This window comes from Engystomops pustulosus, chromosome 11 (assembly GCF_040894005.1).
Source record: "Engystomops pustulosus chromosome 11, aEngPut4.maternal, whole genome shotgun sequence".
NCBI lineage: Eukaryota > Metazoa > Chordata > Amphibia > Anura > Leptodactylidae > Engystomops > Engystomops pustulosus.
This window is the reverse complement of record NC_092421.1, coordinates 6,268,933-6,292,259: the sequence shown is the minus strand read 5'-3', so window position 1 is coordinate 6,292,259 and position 23,327 is coordinate 6,268,933. Positions and strand designations below refer to the sequence as shown.

The 23,327-nt window shown below is 43.0% G+C and overlaps 1 protein-coding gene across 4 annotated transcripts in view; it reads left to right on the top strand.

Annotated features, from left to right (window-relative positions):
- Window positions 1–22,628, top strand: part of SAMD8 (sterile alpha motif domain containing 8) — a 30,406-nt gene extending 7,778 nt beyond the window's left edge. For 2 of the 4 annotated variants that reach the window (XM_072131196.1, XM_072131195.1), the window contains exons 3-7: window positions 3,537–4,123; window positions 9,262–9,357; window positions 11,399–11,516; window positions 15,145–15,295; window positions 17,202–22,628. In XM_072131196.1, coding sequence (XP_071987297.1) covers window positions 3,552–4,123; window positions 9,262–9,357; window positions 11,399–11,516; window positions 15,145–15,295; window positions 17,202–17,506 — 1,242 coding nt within the window. In that variant the 5' untranslated portion in view covers window positions 3,537–3,551 and the 3' untranslated portion in view covers window positions 17,507–22,628. Of the gene's footprint in view, window positions 1–246; window positions 615–3,536; window positions 4,124–9,261; window positions 9,358–11,398; window positions 11,517–15,144; window positions 15,296–17,201 lie in introns of those variants that run through there. The other 2 variants (XM_072131194.1, XM_072131197.1) reach the window with 2 other exon arrangements.
- Window positions 22,629–23,327: the final 699 nt, after the last annotated feature.

Genomic DNA, 23,327 nt, shown 5'->3' with positions numbered 1-23,327 from the left:
CTGCTGTAAGCAAACCCCCACGTGTATTCTCATCGTCATCTTATTTCTTAATGCAAACTTTACCAAGCAAGTTCTGCGGGTGCAGTAGTTTCACTGCTTTATCACATGAACAAGTTTATTTGTTAGTTCCCCTATCTGGAGTGACGTCTGCACCTTTCCAGCGCTCACATTTCAGTCTGTGCTGTAGGAACAGTTGCTCAAGACGTGAAGTTCCAGCTCACAGGAGAAAGTCACAGTGATTCATCCTCTGCTACGCCCTACAAGAGGCCGCCCACTGCAGGACTCCCTTCCAAGCACTTGCAGAAGTCAATAGATGAGCTCGATTCGCAGCGTTTTACAGCCCTGCTTACCTCCGCGATTTCAGCCATTGCCTCAGTGCACTTGGGATTCTTGCCTGTGTCACCACTGATAGCTCTGCGATAAGTGCTAGCTCTTTGCCTCACTTCCTTATCACTAGCAATGCGCTGTTAATTATTTTTAGTTGATAGATTTTTCACTTACTTTGTTCTTTCCAATACATGGATTGGACATTGGACCGCTCATTGTACTTTCTTGTCACTTTTTGGGACACTTTCTTGTTCTAGGGTTGCAGATCCGCAGTGATGACTCCACAGGTAAGTACTTGTTGTCCAACTGACTTGAAAGATGTATACATGTACAGGCAGTCCCCGGGTTACCTACAAGATAGGGTCCGGAGGTTTGTTCTTAAGTTGAATTTGTATGTAAGTCGAAACTGTATATTTTATTATTGTAGATCTAGACAAAAAAAATGTTTTGCCCCAGTGGCAATTGGAGTTTAAAGGGAACCTACCACCACAAATCTACCTATAAAGGTAGATTGGGTGGTAGGTGGATCATTGGGATGTGAGGATAGCCCTTTTAAGGGCTAATCCTCACGTCCCTGCACTTTTTTGAGAACTTTAATTTGATATTTATTCAAATTTACTTATGTGGCTACCGGGGCGTGGAGTAGCCGCTTATGAGATTACACGAGGCGGCTACTCCACGCCCCGGTAGCCACTTTACCCCTCCTACTCACCCATCTTCGGCGCGCAGCTCCGCGTAGCTGCGCGCCCTCGTCCGGGGAGCCTGCCGTCTGCGCATGCGCAGAAGAGCAGGCCCGCGCCTGTTTCGGAGTTGTGACCGCGCAGGCGCGGGCCTGCTCTTCTGCGCATGCGCAGACGGCAGGCTCGCCGGACGAGGGCGCGCAGCTACGCGGAGCTGCGCGCCGAAGATGGGTGAGTAGGAGGGGTAAAGTGGCTACCGGGGCGTGGAGTAGCCGCCTCGTGTAATCTCATAAGCGGCTACTCCACGCCCCGGTAGCCACATAAGTAAATTTGAATAAATATCAAATTAAAGTTCTCAAAAAAGTGCAGGGACGTGAGGATTAGCCCTTAAAAGGGCTATCCTCACGTCCCAATGATCCACCTACCACCCAATCTACCTTTATAGGTAGATTTGTGGTGGTAGGTGCCCTTTAAACATTTTTTGCTGTAATGTGACCAAGGATTATGAATAAAGCTTCATTACAGACACCTTACAGCTGATTATTGCAATCTGGGACTATAGTAACATCCAGAGAGGTCACCAGAGGTCACAGGGGTCTGTCTGTAACTACGGGTTGTCTGTAAGTCGGGTGTCCTTAAGTAGGGGACCGCCTGTACTTGAACTTCTGAATATGTGTATATTCTAGTGATCGGTCATATATATTTAGTCTATGTATTAAATTAGATTTCATACGATTAATTATTTATGTAGACTTAAAGGAAATCCACCACCAGGATCAAGGATTGTAATCCAATCACACTGACATACCGGTGTGCGCTCCCTCTAGCAGGATCTGCTCTTTTTTATGTTTCTTATGCCCTGGCTTTTACAAAAAAAAAGTATTAAAAATGCCAACAAACCTGAGGGGCTCCAGGTCCATATGTGTTAATGGAGCTGAGAGCCCCTGAGGCTCTTTTGCATAATTGTTAAAGCCTTTTTTTTTTCCCTTTAAAAACAAGGCCATAAGAACCATAAAGAAGAGCAAGTCCTGCCAGAGGGGGCGCACACCAGTGTGTTAGTGTGCTTGGATTACAATCCTTCACCCTGGTGGTAGATGTTCTTCAGAGGTCAGCTGTCATCTGGTCCCTTCCTTGGTTGAACTTGATGGACATGTGTCTTTTTTTCAACCGTATTAACTATGATACTCTGTTACTAGTCCTATCTCCACTAACTACGGATTCCATCCCAGTCTTTATCTAGTTAATTCATACATTAATCATTCTAAAATCATCTTTTCTTTATTATGTAAATGAGGCTGGTCACATGGAGAAGTGATGTGACCCATTACCCCTCCCCTTTCCACCCCTTCTTCACTGTGTGTAATGTATAGTAAAACATTGCTAGTGCTTGTGCTTTATCTGCTGCCTGTAAGAGACAATTGTGAGAGATAATTGTTTGAATAACACGAGTATGGGCTGCTGCGTTCTCTGGGTACCGTCATACCTTTGGGTGCGGTATGGATACAAGATGTGAAAGGCATGTGTTATGCTACTCTTCTCCCATACTGTCCATGGCAGAGAGTGTGTCATCTCTCAGGGCTCATCTAGATGATGTGTTCATATGTGTTAACATTCTGCTAATATTTAGTTGACATTGTGTTTACATAATGTTTACAAAAATGCAATGTTACCAATTGTGATGCAAGCGCAATGGACACAAATGCGATGGGAAGTGATTTTTCTCTGTAGAGAGTAAGGCTTGGCCATGATTGCTTCCAATTTCCTAAAAATGAAGCTATAAAATCCCAGGTGATAAATTCAGATTTTTCACTTAGGTGCTAATTTTCAGCAAAAAGAAACCTGTTACTAGATTTAATTTCTCCACCAGCATGATATCTTGCAGAGGATGTTATCTTTTCTAATGATCATGGGCCCGCATAACTGGATAGATAATTTTTTAAAAATATATAACTTATCTTTTACCTACGATGTGTCCAGCAGTATTCCATGCATGAGCACAAAACTGTGGAAGGCCCTTACATGTGGCTTCACTGCGCATACATTTAGACCTAAAACCTACTTCCGTTAAAGGGGTTGTCCGAATTTTGAAAACAAACTGTATGTGGCCGGGAGCGGGCTGCCTAAAACAATAAAGCTGTACTTACCTTCCGGTGCCCTCCAGTATCCAGCGCTGCTGTCGCTCCGGTCCAGGCGCCATGTAAACAAACATGGCCGCCGGAGCAGTGCTGCATTCAGCTTCCGGCCGGACCCGTCAACCTTCCGGCCCCCATACACAATGCTTTGTATAGGAACGGATAGGCGTACCCGGCCACGGCCGGCCGGAAGCTGAATGCAGAGCTGCTCCGGCGGCCATGTTTGTTTACGCTGGATACCGGAGGGCACCGGAAGGTAAGTACATCTTTATTGTTTTAAGCAGCCCCCTCCCGGCCACATATAGTTTTTTTCCAAAACTCGGACAACCCCTTTAAGATACAGTATAAGTAAATATTTCTACAATTTGAGCTCAACATCTTTTGTCTGTCTTCACAGTTATCTTCTAAAACGATGGCAAGCAACAGTCAGTTGTGCATTCGACGTTGGACTACCAAACATGTGGCCAAATGGCTCCGAGAAGAAGGATTTTGCGACTACGTAGATATTCTGTGCAACAAGCATCGCCTGGATGGGACCGCACTGTTAGCGTTAACAGAATATGACTTGCGCTCTCCACCACTGGAAATAAAAGTATTAGGAGACATCAAACGCCTTATGCTTTCTATCCGTAAGCTCCAGAAGCAGCATGCAAGTGTCCTGGAAGAGTTGGGGTTAAGTAATGAGCCAGCCCCAGGACCCCTCAGCGTCAGTTCCCCACCAAGTCCTGATTGGTTATGTAATGGAGATCTTACAAGAGACTTTGATGGACATGGAACCGATTCCAGTGTGGAGCCACACCAGTACTCCAACGGAAAGCACAAACATCCCCCAAAGAGACTGGACCCCGAGTACTGGAAGACGGCCATCAGCTGTGTTTATGTTTTTATAGTTTTTGGTTTTACCTCCTTTGTCATGGTTATTGTACATGAGCGTGTTCCGGACATGCAGACCTACCCACCTCTGCCCGACATCTTCCTAGACAGGTGCGTACATATTTTAGGGCAAATAATTGTGCATGAAAATATGTCCAGGTCATGAATGGGCCTTTGTGTTTGACTTGTATGAGCGTCAGGTGTTATGATACTGTTGTCATTGGCTCAGAAGAAACAGAAGCGTCGGGATGAGGTAGGACATTTGGGATAATTTACATGGGAATTTCTAAGGCTACATTCACACCACACTTTATGTGTACACTCAGTATGTACGCCAGGAAAGCTCATGCCATGTATGCCAAGTGTATACTTTTACCATATACTGCCACACAGAGGTATTTTATTTTCCTCCATCTGCACTGTACGCATGTATACGGTTGAAAACACAGGATGGAAAGATGCCCCGTTCCACCCTGTACCATCCTCCTGAGCAACGTTTAAGCTCAGCAGATGCCATCGCAGGCTTTGGGGGACAGATGCAAAGTATTGCAGTTTTCCTGACCCCCACCTAACATACACGTGTGGAGGTCCCCAGTGATGTCACTGTCCATATACAGACGATACAGACTGGTAGAAACACTGTGAACTTTAGCATCAGCTTGTCCCTTGATAAAGTATAAAAAAAACACAAATACAACAAAAAAAACACATACAGGTGGTCCCCTACTTAAGAACACCCGACTTACAGACGACCCCTACTTACAAACGGACCTTTGGTAATTTACTGTACTTTATCCTTAGGTTACAATGAACTGTAACAGTTATTTATGGCGTCTACACTTAAGATTTATTATTAATCCTGGTTCTTAAGACTATTCAACATTTTAAATTGTCTCAGAGACCAAAAGAATTTGTCTAGAGTTACAATTATATACACTTCCGATTTGCATACAAATTCAACTTAAGAACAAATCTACAGAACCTATCTTGTACATAACCTGGGGTCTGCCTGTATTTGGTATTGCTGCATCCATAACAATCTGTAGAATAAAACAGAATAGTTACAGGACCAGCACGGCAAACACTGGGGAAAAAACCGCAAAAAAGTTTTGATAAAAGAAGTAAAACGGTTACGCACTCTAAAATAAGACTACCAAAAAGAACTCTTCTCGCAAAAAATTAAGCCCTTAACCAGATTCGTCAGCTAAGATTTTCCCCAAATTAGTTTTTATTCAGTAAAATTGAAAAAAAATGCACAAAACCCCCACATATTTGTTATCTCTGCGAAAATCTGCATAGTAAAACAGAATCGTTATTGGGCCCGTACAACCCCAAATAACGCTCTGAGAAAAAGAAAATTTTAAATTAATACCCTTTAAAAAAATGCTCCAAAATAAGGCCAAAGAATGGTGACGCTAAAATTAAATTTTAATTTATTATTTGTAGTTTGTTAAGCAGCAGGGAAAAAAAAAATCTTCCTAAAAATTGATTTTTGTTTCCTCCAACAAAGTGTTAATTAAATCTCACCATTTATCTATAGATGCCCCAAAATGATGGCAAAAGAAAAGTGGCAAAAAAATAAGCCCCTATAGGTCCACATTAAGAAAAGGGAAAAAAAATGGTAGCCTGTACAATTAGACAATGCAAATCTGCTCTGGATTGCGCCGAAGATACCCACAATGAGTGTATTGTCAAAAAATATTACAATTTGTAGACCGCACCTCCATTTTGTTTTAACCCCTACAAAACCCCCTATAAAAGGGTTAACACACTTCTTAAAAGTGCTTTTTCATACGTTGAGGGGTGTAGTTTCCATAATGGGGTAATTTACGGGTCTAGCTATTATTTAGGCCTCTCTGTTGAGCAGGTCCATCTAAAAATGGGTTTTGGTGATTTTTTTTTCCAAAAAATTTGAAAAATGGCACCTAATTTCTAAACCTTATAACATTCTAGTAAAATATGTGGAATCTTATAAAACCATCCAACATAAAGCAGGCATTTGGGAAATGTAAGCTATGAATTTATTAGGGTGCTACGACCCTTTGAGAATTTAGAACTTTGAAAATAAAGAATTGTGTATGCTGACGTCATACTAGGCGCCGCCAGAGAGAAAAACATGGCGGCGCCCAGCACGGTGTTAAAGAAGACAGAAGACGGCCGCTGAAGCAAGAAGAGGAGCCGGGAAGCCAGAAGAGGACCCGTGCGGACATCGGGGAGCAGCGCTGCGCAGCGGGGCCACCGGAGGGTGAGTATAAAAGTGTTTTGTTTTTGAAGTCCATTTTTTATTATTTTTTTTTACTCGTATCGACTCGTGTATAAGCCGAGGGGACGTTTTTCAGCACATTTTTTGTGCTGAAAAACTCGGCTTATACACGAGTATATACGGTACAGGCAGTCCCCAGGTTACGTACAAGATAGGGTCCGTAGGTTTGTTCTTAAGTTGAATTTGTATGCAAGTCGAAACTGTATATTTTATAATTGTAGATCCAAACCAATTTTTTTTTTTTTTTTGCCCCAGTGACAATTGGAGTTTCAAAATTTTTTGCTGTAATTGGACCAAGGATTATCCATAAATCTTCATTACAGACACCTTACAGCTGATCATTGCAGCCTGGGACTATAGTAACATCCAGAGAGGTCACCAGAGGTCACAGGGGGCAGAGGGGTCTGTCTGTAAGTCGGGTGTCCTTAAGTAAGGGGACCGCCTGTACTTATAATCCCCTGGATATCTTATAGTGACACAGGGCAGATTTAATAAATGGAGGAGTTCTGAAGGGGTTAAAACCCCCAAAATTATGGACTGAAGATCAAAAAACAAGAAAAGGTGTTGGACTTTAGGCCCAAAGCACCCTGGGTAACAGTGATTGTGGAAGATATACCTGTAAAGACAAGAAATTGGCACAGGCTGTCAGGCTATAGGAAGAGGGAAAATTGTATGTAGGGGCTTGAGAAATCCTCAGCATCTATACATGGATGTGGTGGATACAATGTATAGTGATGGGATAATGGGACTGTTAATGGAGAACATTACTACTACAATAAATATATATTTGGCCCATCCTGTACATTATAAACTTATGCTTGTGCTATGTAGGTGCCAGACACAATGGGAGATATTTATTAGGCCTTTTCTGCCAGGGAAGCTCCCCATCTGCCCCATTCCCATCAGTTCCAGGGGCTTTCCACCCCACTTTGGGCATGTCGGGTGGGTAGGGCCGTGAACGCTTGGCCTGCTGCAGTTATTATAGAGACTACAGCAGGAATCTCTGCCAGGTCAGATGTGGTCTAAACTGTTCCAGATTGTTATTGGCTGAAGAGCTTGAATGAAACTTGGTCCAGAATATCAGAATCTTTCCCAACATATTATAATGTACATTAATAGAAAATGATGTTATGGGGTCACATACTTCCATCTATAATGGGGCCTGATGTGGTTTTCAGTTCTTAATTTCGGGAGGAGAGATTGAGTAACACGTTGCAACATTTTGTCCCACGACTTCTGTCAATGTCTCGCCACAACACAGATGACTTGTGGGAATCACATGGCTGGGGTGACAAGTGATCTCGACACAATGTGTAAACAGATGTAACGTACTGAAGAGGAAGTGTAGATCTCACAGACGGCTGAGAGAGTAGCAAATGTTCCTTTATTTTACTGTTGGGAAACTTTTGGAATCGGTACCAAACCATGTATTGTGCAGTGTGGATTTTGTGGTGGTTTTTCTCGTTGAAATCGATTTAATGTGCTGACTTGTCACCTAAAGTATTGGGACGGAGGTTAGTGGGACCCGCTTAGTGTTGCACCAAGTGCTAGGTAAGGTAACATTCCACTAGATCAGTGATGGTGAACCTTTTAGCGGCCGAGTGCCCAAACTGCAACCCAAGGTGCCACCAAAAATTAAAGCAGTAACTTATTGCTCCCCGTTTTTCAACAACTTTTAATCATGTTGGCCTCCTGAGGACAGCAACACAGTAGATAGATGGAAAATTTGCCTTATTCTAGCTTCTTTCCAGTGTCCCTCTGCACACAGAGAATCAAGGGGTCAGTAGGAAGTAGCGAAGTAAGTATCACTTTAAGATTCTTTGAGTCCTGTCTGTTGTGCTGGGGTGATGGCCCGGGTGCCCACAGAAAGGGCTCTGAGTGCCGCCTCTGGCACCCGTGCCATAGGTTCGCCACCACTGCCCTAGATTATCCTCTGTTTGAAAACTGCAACAAAATTCAAACACTAAAGGGAACCTGTCATCAGGGGTTTTTTTTTTTTTTTAATGAGGTGCTATAAAGTACTGTATATGTCAAATATGTTTTTAAAAAATGTCTGTGTAAGGCCCCATGCACACGACTGTATATACGACCGGAATACGGCCCCATGCTCTCCAATGGGCTATACGGCCATCCATGTACGTTGATGTCCACTGTACCGTAAGCAAGCCGTATAACTATATAGAGCATGTCCTATTTTCCACCGTGTGTCTGTTCTGTACGGCCCATAGAAGGCAATGGGAAAGTATAAAATACGGGCTAAGTACGTGCTGCATATGGCTGTGCACCGTATGCTGCCGTATGGACGTGCATTATCCAGAATCAGTGGGAGGTGCAATCTCTCCGCCATTCTTCTCCTATAGCCTCTAATGACCTCTTCCGAATGTAAAAGTGTTCCCTGTTGGAAGCAGTCCCCAGGTTACGTACAGGATAGGTTCTGTAGGTTTGTTCTTAAGTTGAATTTGTATGTAAGTTGGAACTATATATTTTATAATTGTAACCCCAGACAGAATTTTTTTTGGTGTCTGGATTTTTCAAATGTTGGGTTGTTATAAGAACCAGGATTAACAATAAAGATCCATTACAGACGCCTGTGATAACTGTTACAGCTGTTTATTGCAGCCTAAGGGTAAAGTACAGTAAATTATCAACATCCAGAGGTCCGTATGTAACTAGGGGTTGTATGTAAGTCGGGTGTTCGTAAGTAGGGGACCGCCTGTACTAGTAAAAATCTACTATACTCTTATATCCTTTGCTTCCCGCTGGATGTAATGTATACTGAGCTGCCTGGAGCTTTGCTGGTGTACGGGTCCAGTCGGGCATTCTGCTGCATGTACATGTAGTCGCTAGATACGTTGCCATTTTTTTACAGGAACACAAGGAATTTACCAGAACCGTGTAGTGTCCACTGTGTGTAGCGGATGCTGCACGTTCTCATTGTCTTTTTCTTCCCTCGTGTAGTTAATGTTTTCTCTCTTATTCTTTGCAGTGTTCCTCGGATCCCTTGGGCTTTTGCAATGACGGAGATGTGTGGAGTGGTCCTCTGCTATATCTGGCTGCTAGTATTACTTCTCCACAAACACAGGTAACAATTGGGATAGGTCTGATAGATCTCAAGGGTGCCAAATTGGTCAATGCTGAAAAGTAAGCTAGTCTTGATGTGGCTGGGTGTGCCAACCTATCCCAGAGCAGGCGCCATTGTGATAGATTACTTCCTATGACTGCGCCCTCTTAGCTGTCTAAATATAAGTCCCTCTGCCCCAGTGTGCGTGTTGTATTATGCTTGTGACATGTGCAGAGGTTGGGCTGAGTTGTGTCAGTGGGTGATCCTGTATGACCTGCCTTCAGTGTTACCCATCTTTAATATTCCCTCTATTGATAATGTGATGACCACTGACCCTACTCCCCAGTAAAATGTCCATTGACCAACTGGAAAACTGATTGAAAATGTAAGGGTTCCTCTACATCAATTCAAACTTGACGGCTTTGTAGAAAGATCACAGGTGTATCTGTAGCAAAGGCTTCATCCAGACCCTGTTCTTAGTAATTGATGTGGCTGCAGGTCCGGAGCATTCTGCTTCTCCATTATACATAGACAACAACTGTGAGTGCTGAGCAATTTCTGCTCAACTTGATGCTGACTCCCTGATCAGATTGTTATCTTGAAGTAGGGGAAAACCCCAAAAAATTGAATAGCAATTACATGCCCTGTGTGTTAAATCTATTCTTCAAGGGTTTGTCTAAAGTTTTGAAGTTATTGCCCACAGGATAAGGTGAGGGTCTGCTCACTGCTGGGGCTCAAACCGATCACGGGAATGGGTCCACAGAGGGTGGAGCATGCGTCCTACCACCCCACCCAATTCTGTGAGAGTGCCAGGGATAGCCGAGTGCTATCTACTTGCATCCATACAACTGAATGGAGTGACTGAGCTCATGCTCATTTATCAACTCCTGTCTCTAGTGAGAAAACAATCCCTGTAATACTTGGGACGCCCATTTTAATATCGATGTTTTACAATGGTACAGTATCTTTAAAAAAGGTAACTTGGGCTGTGTTAAGTGGCACCTCGGGTGATGTATGTGCCCTCTGTGTTTACCAACTGCTAAGTGTGGTACCAGGCACAACCTAAATAAACTGTGCTATGCTGTGTCTATGAAAGTAAAGGCTGTGGTGCTCACTCAGAGCATGGCCCATCCTAACAATATGTCACGAGGTTCCATAAAACCCTTTTAGTTCATTGTCCGGCCCTACTGATATCACTGTTTAGGTACTTGGGATGTTTTAATATTTCTAAAATGTGATGCTTTCTCATACACATAAGGAAATTGTCATCACATCTGAAAGGGAACCCGTCAAAAGGAACTTTTTTTTCTTGCTTCCCCATAGAGAATAGTGTGCCAAAGTGTTTTTTATAATAAAACTGGCTTTTTCCGATAAAAACAAAAGTTAGATGAAAGTTTACGTTTTCCTCTGCAGAGCAGGGTCCCGTGGGAGTTCTTCTCACTGGCCGCTTCCATGGGACACACTAGACACTGCTCTGCAGAGAGAAAGGTAAACTTTCATCTAACTTTTCTTTTTATCGAAAAAAGCAAGTTTTATTTAAAAAAAAAAAAAAAAAAAACCCTCAAGCAATGTGCCCACTATTCTCTATAGCAGTGATGGGGAACCTTTTAGAGCATGAGTGCCCAAACTTCAACCAAAAGCCACTTATCTATCGCAAAGTGCCAACACAGCAATTTAAGTAGTAATTTATTTCTCCTTGTTCTTTGACAACTTTCAATCGTTCAGCCTCCTAAAGACACCAACGCAGTTAAAAGGAGGAGGGCAAATTTGCCTATCAATGTAGGAAGATACTTTGAGTCTTCATGCTGGGATGAAGAGGGCTGTGAGTGCCACCTCTGGCACCAGTGCCATAGGTTCGCTACCATTGCTCTATGGGGACAATAAGGGGGGGAGCTCCTGATGATAGGTTCCCTTTAGTGTGATTTTTATTACATTTTACCTGCACCTTTTTCCTGTGGTTAAAGGTGATGATGTGACCCACATAGATGGCTCAGCATGACTGTGCCAGAGGTGCCCCATGTATACACATTTATGTACTTATTACTGTCGTCTTTCTCTCCAGGTCTATACTTTTACGCCGACTTTGTAGCCTGATGGGAACAGTGTTTCTTTTGAGGTGCGTCACCATGTTTGTCACATCTCTGTCTGTTCCTGGTGAGCATCTGCAGTGTTCAGGAAAGGTGAGAACTTTTTTAATCATTTACAAATAGATGTTAGTATCTTTTATAGCACTATAAATCTTCTATAATATGTTCTCCAAATATTGTTCTTACTGGTGCTGAAGGTAAATGAATGTAAAACCGCTCATCCTCTCTCCCACTGACCCACAAAGGCGCATACACTTTGTGATGGGGGAAGGAGGTGTCACATACATTTCATTCTCCTTCCAAACTTGTTCTAGTCCAATGGCTGAACACCTACAATACTAAACCTGGCGTCATTTAAAAGTTTGGATTTCCTTATAAGGATTCACACCCCATCCCTGTTTGCAGTGTGATAAATTACCTATTGCATTCTCAGTGATAGGTAAACAAATTAATAGGGAGATTTTAATCAAGAATTGATTGTGTGAAGGTGGAGCAGTATTTATTGCCTGCAACATTCGGGCCTCAAAGTTCCCAGGCTATAGTGCAATTCTCAGGGGCGTAACTAGGAGCTGATGGGCTCCAGTGCAGAGTCTGTGCCAGGCCCCCGACTATAATGTATGGTCTATAGTAATAGTCTTCCCATAAGGGCCCCCTAAAACTCTTGGGCCCAGGTGCGACCACATCCTCTGCACCCCCTTAATTTACACCCCTGGCAATTCTAAATACACCTATAAATACCTTTTCAGGAATTGTACTTGGGTATGAATCTTTATAAGCATATACAATAATACAGCAAATTTGAAAAACCACCCCATTAAAATGAATACATTAAAAACGCACATTGGGCAGACAAGAAAGGGTTGATGCAAACAATACACTTGATAGGCCACAGTGTTATATTATACATATAAATCCACTATATTCTTTGGAGAGTCAATCATTTATCATATTACACAATCCATAGAAACAGATCTCCAATGTTGGTATAGACGCTGTATTAAATTAGACAATTAAAATGATGCAAACTTTGTTTAAAGGGTTATTCTCGTCTCGGCATTCACATCCAGAGTCATTTATCTGCCACATTTACACATTCGTTCAATTAGATGTCATTAAAAAAATGTACCCGTGTGAAGACAATTTCTCATAAATGTAGTCATATGGTCCCTTAGAAACAAGACGGTGTCCTTGGATACGACCACCACTGCTGGAGGGATTGCACAAAGAAACAAAAGGTTTTTGTATGTGAAATGTCCGGGAGTTACTGCAAATCCCACATCAGTCCTGTGGTAATGATCGCTGAATCCAAGAGGTCAGGCAGGACTCAATAGCGCAAGTCTGGCCAAAATGTGAGGTGGTCGTATCCAAGGAAGCTATCTAGTTTCTAAGGGACAACATGACTACATTTATGAGAAATTATCTTCACACAGGAACATTTTTTTTTCTTAATAACATCCAATAGAAGAAATGTTTACATATGGCAAATGAATTAAATTTAATGTAAATGCCCAGATGGGAAAACCCCTTTAAGTCTAATTTTAAAAATCTTCTGTGGTTTTGTTTCTATATTTCCTCTGATCTGCCTGTTAACCTGGGGAATACCATAATATATAAAAACAGGGGCACCAACATTTGGAAGGACAAGTGCAACACCTACTTATAGTATAAAAAGAATTCTTGAGCCCCCAGGAAACAAATGAATACAACCTGCTTCTCCATATATAGTTCTCTAACATGAAGTCAAATGGTATTAAACCTTTACCGCTAATTTGTTGTAACGGATAGTGAGGCCGAGTCATTTCAGCCAGTGCAATATGAAGGGGATTCTCGTCTTGCTATTAAAACTATAGAACAGAAGATAGGAATGTGCCGACTAAGACCTCTGAGCCATCGGACAATGACTAATGGGGATTTGCCTCGTTATATGTGCACAGGTCTGTGAATCTGACATTGCCGAACCAGAAATAAATTGGACATTGATATGGAACTATATGGAGCAGCAAGTTTTCATAATTTGGTCCTTAGTATCTAAGGTTTCTTTTAATAGAATCTGATACATACATTAAAATGTCCACTAAATGAATCCGCACACAGCCACTACCTGTGACCCGGGGAATGCAATAGACTATGTTTTGAGTGTAAACTTTTCACCCTGCACGTTCCAAAATACACTTTTTGAAAAATTATACATTTTTCCAGTATCCTTTCTGTATCAATTCATCACAGTTTTCTAGATCTCTGCTTGCTGTCATTCTATGGAAGCTGTTATGTTTACTTCCAGTGGACAGAAATCTGTCCATGGTCGCACAGGTGCACGGCTCGTTATAACCCACAGCTCTGATTACTTTCGGATACTAACGAGCCGTGCACCTGTGTGACCATGGACAGATTTTTGTTCTCTGGAAGTAAACAAAGAATCTTTGTATAGAATGACAGCAAGCAGAGATCAAGAAAACCATGAGGAATTGATATGGAAAGGATACTGAAAAAATGTTTTATTTTTCATCATGCAAAAACTAACAGTAATTTGGGGTAAGGAGAATACCCCTTTAATAACCTGATCGCCAAACTACAGGAACCATTTTTAGTATAAAAATCGCTCATTTTTAGTATAAGACGGCTAATACAAATATGATTTTGATTGCGACAATTAGCCAATGTTGTAGAGGCATTAGATCATCTCTGATACTCCAGTCACATCCAGAGCTGCAATTGCCTATCTATTGTTCTATAACATCTGATACTCCAGTCACATTCAGAGCTTCAGTCTTATGCTTGCACTGGGAAGCAAACTGATAGCGTAAGGGATGTTATGTTGTCGCCGGCTCTCTGAACACTCTGTAGGAGGTGTCAGTCAGGTCGGAGGCGTGAATATATTACATTATGGCTGAAGTTCATTTGAATATTTTAAAAACATACTTTTCTCCAAAATGGAGAAACTCAAAGACCTACCGACTATACGATCAGTGAAGTGAGGACTAATCATCTAGCATCAGGGAATCTGTCCTTTAAAAATAACATGTCATGGAAAACAATACCCTTTACCCTTAATGAGGCTCAATTTCGGGGACTAAACATTTTATAAATGACTATATGTAAAGCGCATATTCAGAAACCGTACAGTCACATGACGCCTTCCTCAATGTGTAATGACCGTTTCCCTCTCCGTTATGTGATGCTGCCACCTGCTGGCAGCATTGATGAAGTGTCCTGCTAGAAGCCGTCCAAACCTGCTCAGATTCGGTTATAGATGACACCATGTAATAAAGTAAAAATTGAGGTTACTCTAAATTCTGGGGAAGTGAATTGGTTTAATTTGTCAATCACATGACACTGTAACACAAGCACATGCAATGTGTATCTGATAATAAAATATGAATAATAACAAATCTAGTTGTGAACCCCTAACAGTGCAGATGGTTTTGGTTTCTTTGTTCAGTGTTGGTGTATAAGTAAATCCAAATCTGAATATGTTATGTAATGGAACATCATAAAATAGATTTGGATTTTGGAATCTTTCTAAACCTTTTACCAAAATTTAGAAAATGTGTTAAGGGACATGGTAGTTATTGTGTCGATCCAAAGTGTAAAACCGCAGATACTATCCATGAGGTGGTACAAGCAATAGGATAGTGTTACTGTATAACAGTGTTGTGTCATATTGATTATATTCCGTAAAATTTGTGACTATGAATAAATCGCACTTGTTTTGTCATTTTAGCTCTATGATAATATGTGGGCCAAGCTTCAGCGCGCCTTTGCTATCTGGAGTGGATTTGGCATGACGCTGACTGGAGTGCACACTTGTGGAGACTACATGTTCAGCGGTCACACTGTGGTCCTCACCATGCTCAACTTCTTTGTCACTGAATGTAAGTTTCATTTGTATAAATGACACTACTCTGCACCATATGACCGCGCGCAATCCTCTGCGCGCCTTCTGTGGGGGGTAAACAATAAAAGTTATTCCCCGTGGTATACTTTGTGTAACGATTGCAAGATAGAAAGTTATGCAAGTTTGTGTATGAATACCTCGCTATTTTCAAGGTCTTGGCTCGCAGACTCCTAAATATTGAGAATTTGTTTTTGAGTGGGAACTGACATTATTCACGTTATTAGCAAAGTGCATTTGATTCCGCTACATGTTGTGACTCCACATGTGACACTTAAAGGGAACCTGTCAGCACATATACAGGTAGGGAGAGGTTCCCATAGAGATCTATATCCTATAGAGATCTATTAACTATCTGTCCACCTTCTTTTAGCTAAAAATAGTTTTGCTTACATCCCCATAAATGACCTTTAATCTCATATATTACCTGCACATGTCCTTACACATTACTTACATGCCCTGCTCTGTTCTCCCCTCCCATCTAATCCTCCTTATGCCTCCTTACTGGTCACAGTTCATATCCTGTGACCAGAGTGACATCATCTCAGGTCCTTTAGCCTCTTAGTAATAGCAAACTGTACCCCATAAATGTATCTGACCACATGAAGTCACAGCAGCCTCCATGGACTTCTACTTTTCTCCATCCTCCAAGGAGGCTGCTGTGATTTCATGCAATCACATACATGGTGTACAGTTTGCTATTCTTAGAAGGCTAATGGACCAGCAATGATGTCACTGGTCACATGTCATGAATGTAACACAAGGCCCTGTTAAAAAATTTTTTTTACACTATTTCCCATCTGTACATAGAGCTTTATATGTCTGTAGTTGAATAGTAGCAGGCGGTCCCCGAGTACAAGGAGGCAGAGCAGTGATTTGAAGAGACACAGAGCTGTCAGTCACAATAATGGGGAATGGTTCACTGATATCTCTGACTCTTCTCCTCTCTGAGGCTGCCAGAGATGAGGCAGGAAAGCTGATTTGTATATCAGAAAATGGCTGTAATTAAAGTACAGGGCCCCACTGGCAGCTAATTTTAGGTGATATAGGGAGGACTTGTGACCTCCTATCCGCAGGAATTGTTAGTGGGGGGGGGGGGGGATGGATGGGTCAAAATCTGGTGACAGGTTTTATTTCATATGGAGAAAATGAGTTCCTAGTTCTAGTAATCTGTAATGGAGGGCTGCAGGGGGGAGCGCCTGTGGCGGAGGGCGGCAGGGGGGAGCGCCTGTGGCGGAGGGCGGCAGGGGGGAGCGCCTGTGGCGGAGGGCGGCAGGGGGGAGCGCCTGTGGCGGAGGGCGGCAGGGGGGAGCGCCTGTGGCGGAGGGCGGCAGGGGGGAGCGCCTGTGGCGGAGGGCGGCAGGGGGGAGCGCCTGTGGCGGAGGGCGGCAGGGGGGAGCGCCTGTGGCGGAGGGCGGCAGGGGGGAGCGCCTGTGGCGGAGGGCGGCAGGGGGGAGCGCCTGTGGCGGAGGGCGGCAGGGGGGAGGGCCTGTGGCGGAGGGCGGCAGGGGGGAGCGCCTGTGGCGGAGGGCGGCAGGGGGGAGCGCCTGTGGCGGAGGGCGGCAGGGGGGAGCGCCTGTGGCGGAGGGCGGCAGGGGGGAGCGCCTGTGGCGGAGGGCGGCAGGGGGGAGCGCCTGTGGCGGAGGGCGGCAGGGGGGAGCGCCTGTGGCGGAGGGCGGCGGCAGGGGGAGCGCCTGTGGCGGAGGGCGGCGGCAGGGGGAGGGCGGCGGCAGGGGGAGCGCCTGTGGCGGAGGGCGGCGGCAGGGGGAGCGCCTGTGCCTGTAGCGGGTCATCCGCCTCAAACTGGCTACAACATTCATTTCAGATGTGTGAGAGCGGATTATGAGATGAACACGAATAATCACCATGAACCTTCTTTATTTCAGACACTCCTCGGAGCTGGAACTTCCTCCATACTCTTTCCTGGGTCCTCAACCTGTTTGGCATCTTCTTCATTTTGGCTGCTCATGAACATTATTCCATTGATGTCTTCATTGCATTTTATATCACCACCAGACTTTTCCTTTATTACCACACATTGGCCAATACCCGTGCGTACCAGCAGAGCCGGCGCGCTCGCATCTGGTTCCCCATGTTCTCTTTCTTTGAATGCAATGTAAAAGGGCCCGTCCCCAATGAGTACTGCTGGCCCTTCTCTAGGCCTGTGTTCCTGAAGAACTTGTTTCATTAACTTATTTTGCCCCCTGTAGAAAACTCATCAGAAATGAACTTAACTTTGAAGCTGCAACATTTTTAAAATTTTTTTTTTTCTGCCCTATCTGGTAAACAATGTATGTGGGTATTTGAGAGCATGAAATGCCCATTTCTGCTGCTGAATTTTACCTTATGGAAGGTGAACATTTATTAATGGAAGGATTGCACATTGATAACTTGTTACTAGATATCAGTAAGCCTGGCTTTAGCATCCGGAGGGGAAAGTAAGTTGCATGTAAGTCCCATAAACCCTTTGCATCAAATATTTAGGTGGAGCCATAAGCCTTATATAAGGTATACAAGTAATGCTATAGATCTGGGAAATTATAGAAAAGCCCCAAAATTTGTAACAACCCGCACAGAAGTATATACATTCTCGTTTTCATTTAAAGGACATCTACCACCAAGATCAGGGATTGTAAACCAAGCACACTGACATACAGGTGTGGGCCCCCTCTGGCAGGATCTGCTCTTCTCTTAGCTTCTTATCACCTGGTTTTTTACAAAAAAAAAGGCTTTTAAAATTATGCAAATGAGCCTCAGGGGCTCTGGGCTCCATAGGTTTTACTGGAGCCTGCTGCCTCCCAGGCTCATTTGCATAATGGTTAATTTTTTTTTTTTCCCTAAAAACAAGAGCAGACAAAGCTTAAAGCAAAATGGATGCTGCCAGAGGGGGCACACACCTGCATGTAAGTAATAATTCTGCTGCAGACTGGGTCATACACGATGTGTTGTCTGCAGGTTGGCTACAGCAAATTCGCTGGTGACTACCCCATGGCTGATTACAGATGGAGCACAGTGGATGTATTTTCCAAGGCCATTTAGATTTTAGCGCTGCTATTCTGCTGTAAAATAGGGCTAAAGAGACTTTAGTTGTCATCATAAATTTTTAGCAGACCCAGCAGAGGAACGGTAGAGCGCAGCGTTGTGAAGAAACATACTGTATTTTTCGGATTATAAGGCGCACAGAAAATCCTTTTGATCTTCTCAGAAATCAAAGGTGCGCCTTATAGTCCGGGGCGCCTTATATATGATCCTTACTTACAGACAACAGCTGCCTTGTACTGTGCACAGGTCTGCCACCTGCTGGTCATTCATCCTTATATCAGGTGCGCCTTATAGTCCAGTGCGCCTTATATATGGACCGTACTTACAGACAACAGCTGCCTTGTACTGTGCACACGTCTGCCACCTGCTGGTCATTCATCCTTATATCAGGTGCGCCTTATAATCTGGTGCGCCTTATATATGGACCGTACTTACAGACAACAGCAGCCTTGTACTGTGCACAGGTCTGCCACCTGCTGGTCATTCATCCTTATAATCAGGTGCGCCTTATAATCTGGTGCGCCTTATAAATGAACTGAGAAGTTTTAGCGGGCATCTATTGATGGTGCGCCTTATAGTCTGAAAAATACGCTACTCCAGAATAGTTAAAATGTTTTAATTATCACTTTTTTTTTTGCTAAACCTGTCATTGTGATATATCGGACATTCTATAGTCTCAATATTTGAACGTTGGGGTAACGCATAACACTGGTGATTTTCTCTTTATGTTACTAATAACAGGAAGAGAAAAACACATATTTTTATTTCTATAGATCTAAATAATTGAAGGGCCGATCTCTCTGTTCTATGTAAATTAGCATTAGTTTTTTTTTTTTGTTTTTTTTTTTGCAAAAAATACCATTTTGGGTTGAAAATATATATTTTTTTTTAACACTGAAGACAACTATTAGCAGGTTGCAAGGTAGAACCGCGAGTAGGTTTATTTTAATATTTTTAATTTTATGGCTGCTACGTTAATTGTATTAACATGTATTTATATCACAGATGCAGAATGAGCTTTGTTCTCTAGCAGCCGATTTGTCTGTTCCGTCTTGATTATAACAACATGTACACGTCAGCGTGTTAGGAGGAGGGCTACCATCCGCTATAGTGTTAGACTTCATTAGGGCCTATATGGATATCACATATTAACTCACTTTGTGGGTCAGAACATACTGTAATGGAACAAGCGTTAATAATGCTGCGCACAGTGGATTCTGGGGAAGACCTTCCTGGAGACATTGGAGTCAGGAGCTGCAGATTGGATGGGTCAATGTCTTTTTTGTATACCAGTATTTTAAGAGAACCTGACACCAGGGAACCCCCCACAAACCACACACACACACACAGTACCTTTTAGATGTCTTTATACATGTCCCACTGATGCCTCTATCCATGTGATCAGAGCCACCATTCTTCTAAAAAAAAGACTTTTATTGATGTCATCTGTTCCAGTCATGGAGGAGAGGAGCTGAAGTATAAAGTCGAGCTACCCTGCCTCCAAACTAACACTGCTGACCCTCAGAAATGTGAAGGAAGAGGTTTAGAGTGAGACAGTGGATGTGTGTGACTCCACTCTGCTAAATCATTAAAGGACATCTGCCAAACCAAGCATCTGCCCTGTTTTTTTTTTTAAGTCTTTTTAAACTTCTGCCAATGAGCTGCAGGGGCTATCATCATAGGTGTTAATGGAGCCTGGAACCCCTCAGACTCATTTGCATAATTTTCAAAGCTTTTTTTTTTTCTCTTTCCACCTCCATGACTGGAACTGAGGACATCAATAAAAGCCTTTAAAAAAAATTTTTTTTTTAATTTGAACGGTGGCTGTAATCCCATGGATAGAGGCATCAGTGGGACACGTATAAAGACCCCTGGAAAGTACTCTGGGAGTGGGAAGAAAAGGCTGACGGGTTCTCTTTAACTAGTGTCTGTATCGGTATTCTGAAGCCATTACCAGGTGGGGCATGGAAAGTCTGCAGCACTGCGCCACCTGCTACATAGTTAATGCTTTACAATTATTGATGCATCTCCTGTAAAAGTATTGATCGTCTTGTTTGGTCTTATATTGCAGAACTTGCTACAGATAAGTTGTAGATTTTTCTTGTTGTTAAACAAGAAAACCAACCAACATACAGTCCAGTGTGTGAATGCGGCCTCGCCCCTAAACTAACAATGGGGGGCCAAATGCAAACGGTTTGGAAGATTATTAACAAACCCACATCACAGCCCTTGGGCTTTCATTAGCTTTTATGGCTTAAAACGTAATTAAAATGTACCGTATTTTTCGGCCTATAAGGCGCACAAAAAACCCTTTGATTTTCTTAGAAATGGTGCACCTTATAGTCCAGTGCGCCTTATATATGAACCATACTTACAGACGACAGCTGCCTTGTACTGTGCACAGGTCTGCCACCTGCTGGTCATTCATCCTTATAATCAGGTGCGCCTTATAATCCGGTGCGCCTTATATATTAACCGTACTTACAGACAACAGCTGCCTTGTACTGTGCACAGGTCTGCCACCTGCTGGTCATTCATCCTTATAATCCGGTGCACCTTATATATGAACCTAGAAATTTAAGCAGGCATTTGATGGTGCGCCTTATAGTCCGTAAAATACGGTTCTTTTGGGAACCTTTTGAATTCTGCCTTTTTTTCAGTATGATTGACAGTCCACTCTCCGTTGGCATCTTATAGAGCAGGAGAAGCTGAGCAGATTGATCTATAATTTTTTTTTTTTTTTTTTTTTGCGGGTGAATTATTATTCAATGATTCTTACGTGAATATGCGTTCAGCTCGCGGCTATCTCTCTCTATTCTGATACAGGGATGAACGTGTGAATACGACTGCTCAGCAGAGGCACAAATTCAGTCCGAAATGAAGTTATACTTAATGTTGTTTCCCCACAAGACTATATGTTGTTCTGCTGCTTCTGCTTTTTAACTTGATTTTGGTCGGTTATTTTTATAATAAGTTCATAATTTATTTTTTAATGTGTTGATGCCATGGGCCCTGTTCATGTGTTACACGGCTTCTTTGTACATTTCCATCCACCTTTGTGTAGAAAAGAGAGAAACATTCTCCACTGTAGGATGTAAAACAGTTTGTAGAATTTTTTGTCTCGCTGATACTGACTCTATGTGTGTGTGTGGGGGGGTTAACACGACCCATGGATGATGCACCCGAAATACTGAAAGGCTTTGGTCTCTTGGTACATCATGTGCCCAGGGAATTCTAATAGTCCCAGTGTACAAGCAAGCCTTGGCCGAATGCATTTGCAGTGTAACGCATGCGATTCGCTGGAAACACTAATGAGACCGGGCATGGCACAACCCCATTCTCTTTGAAACGCAGTGCTGCACGCCCAGAGGGTGAAGACACACATAGCGTTTATGGTCCGTTTTTAAGAATGCAATTTTAGTCAGTTTTAACACGCATCGGTTTCTCACCTTTTTTGTCAGTTTTTCCCAATTATTAAACAGTTAAACAGGTTGTAAGCTGCCAAATGCGTGGTAAATGGTCAAAAAGGATGCGTTTTTAAATGGACTGAAAACGCGTGGTTAAAAAAGGACGAATAACGCCATGTGTGGCATCAACCTGAGAAATGCAATGCAAACGCCTGGTGGCTTGGCTGAATGTGTTTCCAGTGATACGCATGTAACGATGCAAAACACAGAGTTTATGTTAACGATCGCATGGGTTTCACTGGAAACACAATTCCAATTGGGATGAGCCCCGCCCCCAGGCGTTTGTATTGCGTTTCTAAACACAATGCAAGCGCCATCTGTGACACTGTACTGTTAGGTCCGCAGACGGCGGCTCCGCTCCTTCCCGACACTCTTCTCCATGGACCAAGCGCGTCCGCGTGCCGCCAGCCAAACAGAGATGTTGTGCGCTCATTACAGATAATAGAGTTACCGGTACAAAGAATAGATTCGTTGTCATCAATTTCAGACCGCGTTTTTGTATTTTTATAGCAAGTAGCGAATTATCCATTCATTTTGGGTACGTTGTTTTCTGTTGGGTATTTATGATGCTGCTGGGTCCTGGAGCGGCCTCGTTATTTGTTGATTGGTAGAAATGATTCCAATGGTTTACAATTTAAATGAATTTTTCCTGTTTTCAGGAGTATTTTAGTTTCGGTTCGTATTAATTTCATACCTTTTTGTTGCTTCTGACTTCAGCCCAGGTCTGTATTCCGTTACCCAAATCTGGGACGTGTGTATTGTTTACATTTCTGTGAAAAAAAAGTATTAAACCTGAGACTGACATCATTGATTCTGTCTTATTATTTTACAATGCCTGATAGGAGATGAATGTCTCATCACTCGGGGGTCATTTACCACTACGGTTTCCATAGATCAGGGGAACAGCTATTCCATTTATTTGTATGAATAGTTAAAAAAAATTTAAAAAAAAACACAAAAACATGTCCGGCATTGGTCACAGCGTATGGAGTATAGAGCTCGGATATTACTGTCTAACCTGTAGACTATGAAAGTAGCAGGAGCTCACATGTTTGACCTTCGCCTGATAATACGGGTTTAGGGGATCCCATTCTCAAAATTACCGGAGGATCTAGTGACAAACCTCCCAGCGATCAGAAGATTGTCCTTTCACCTCTGATACCTTGTGGTTAATGGTTCTACTCCTAATTGAAATTGTGCAGTCTGGTTACAAATTTACCAATACAACTGGTTTGACTGGGTTCACCATCAGAGGAACCAAATGTTATTAATTAGCTGTCACTTCTGGCTCATAAAGGGGTCTCTCAGCAGGGGCATAACTTGAGGGGGTGCAGAGGTTGCGGTCGCACCCGGGCCCAAGAGGTTTAGGGGGCCCTTATGGTGTCACTTTCCCATATGAGAAGACTATTACTATGCACCCTACATTTATAGTCGGGGGCCCGGCACAGTCTTTGCACTTGGGGCCCATCTGCTTCTAGTTACACCACTGGCTCTCAGTTGGCC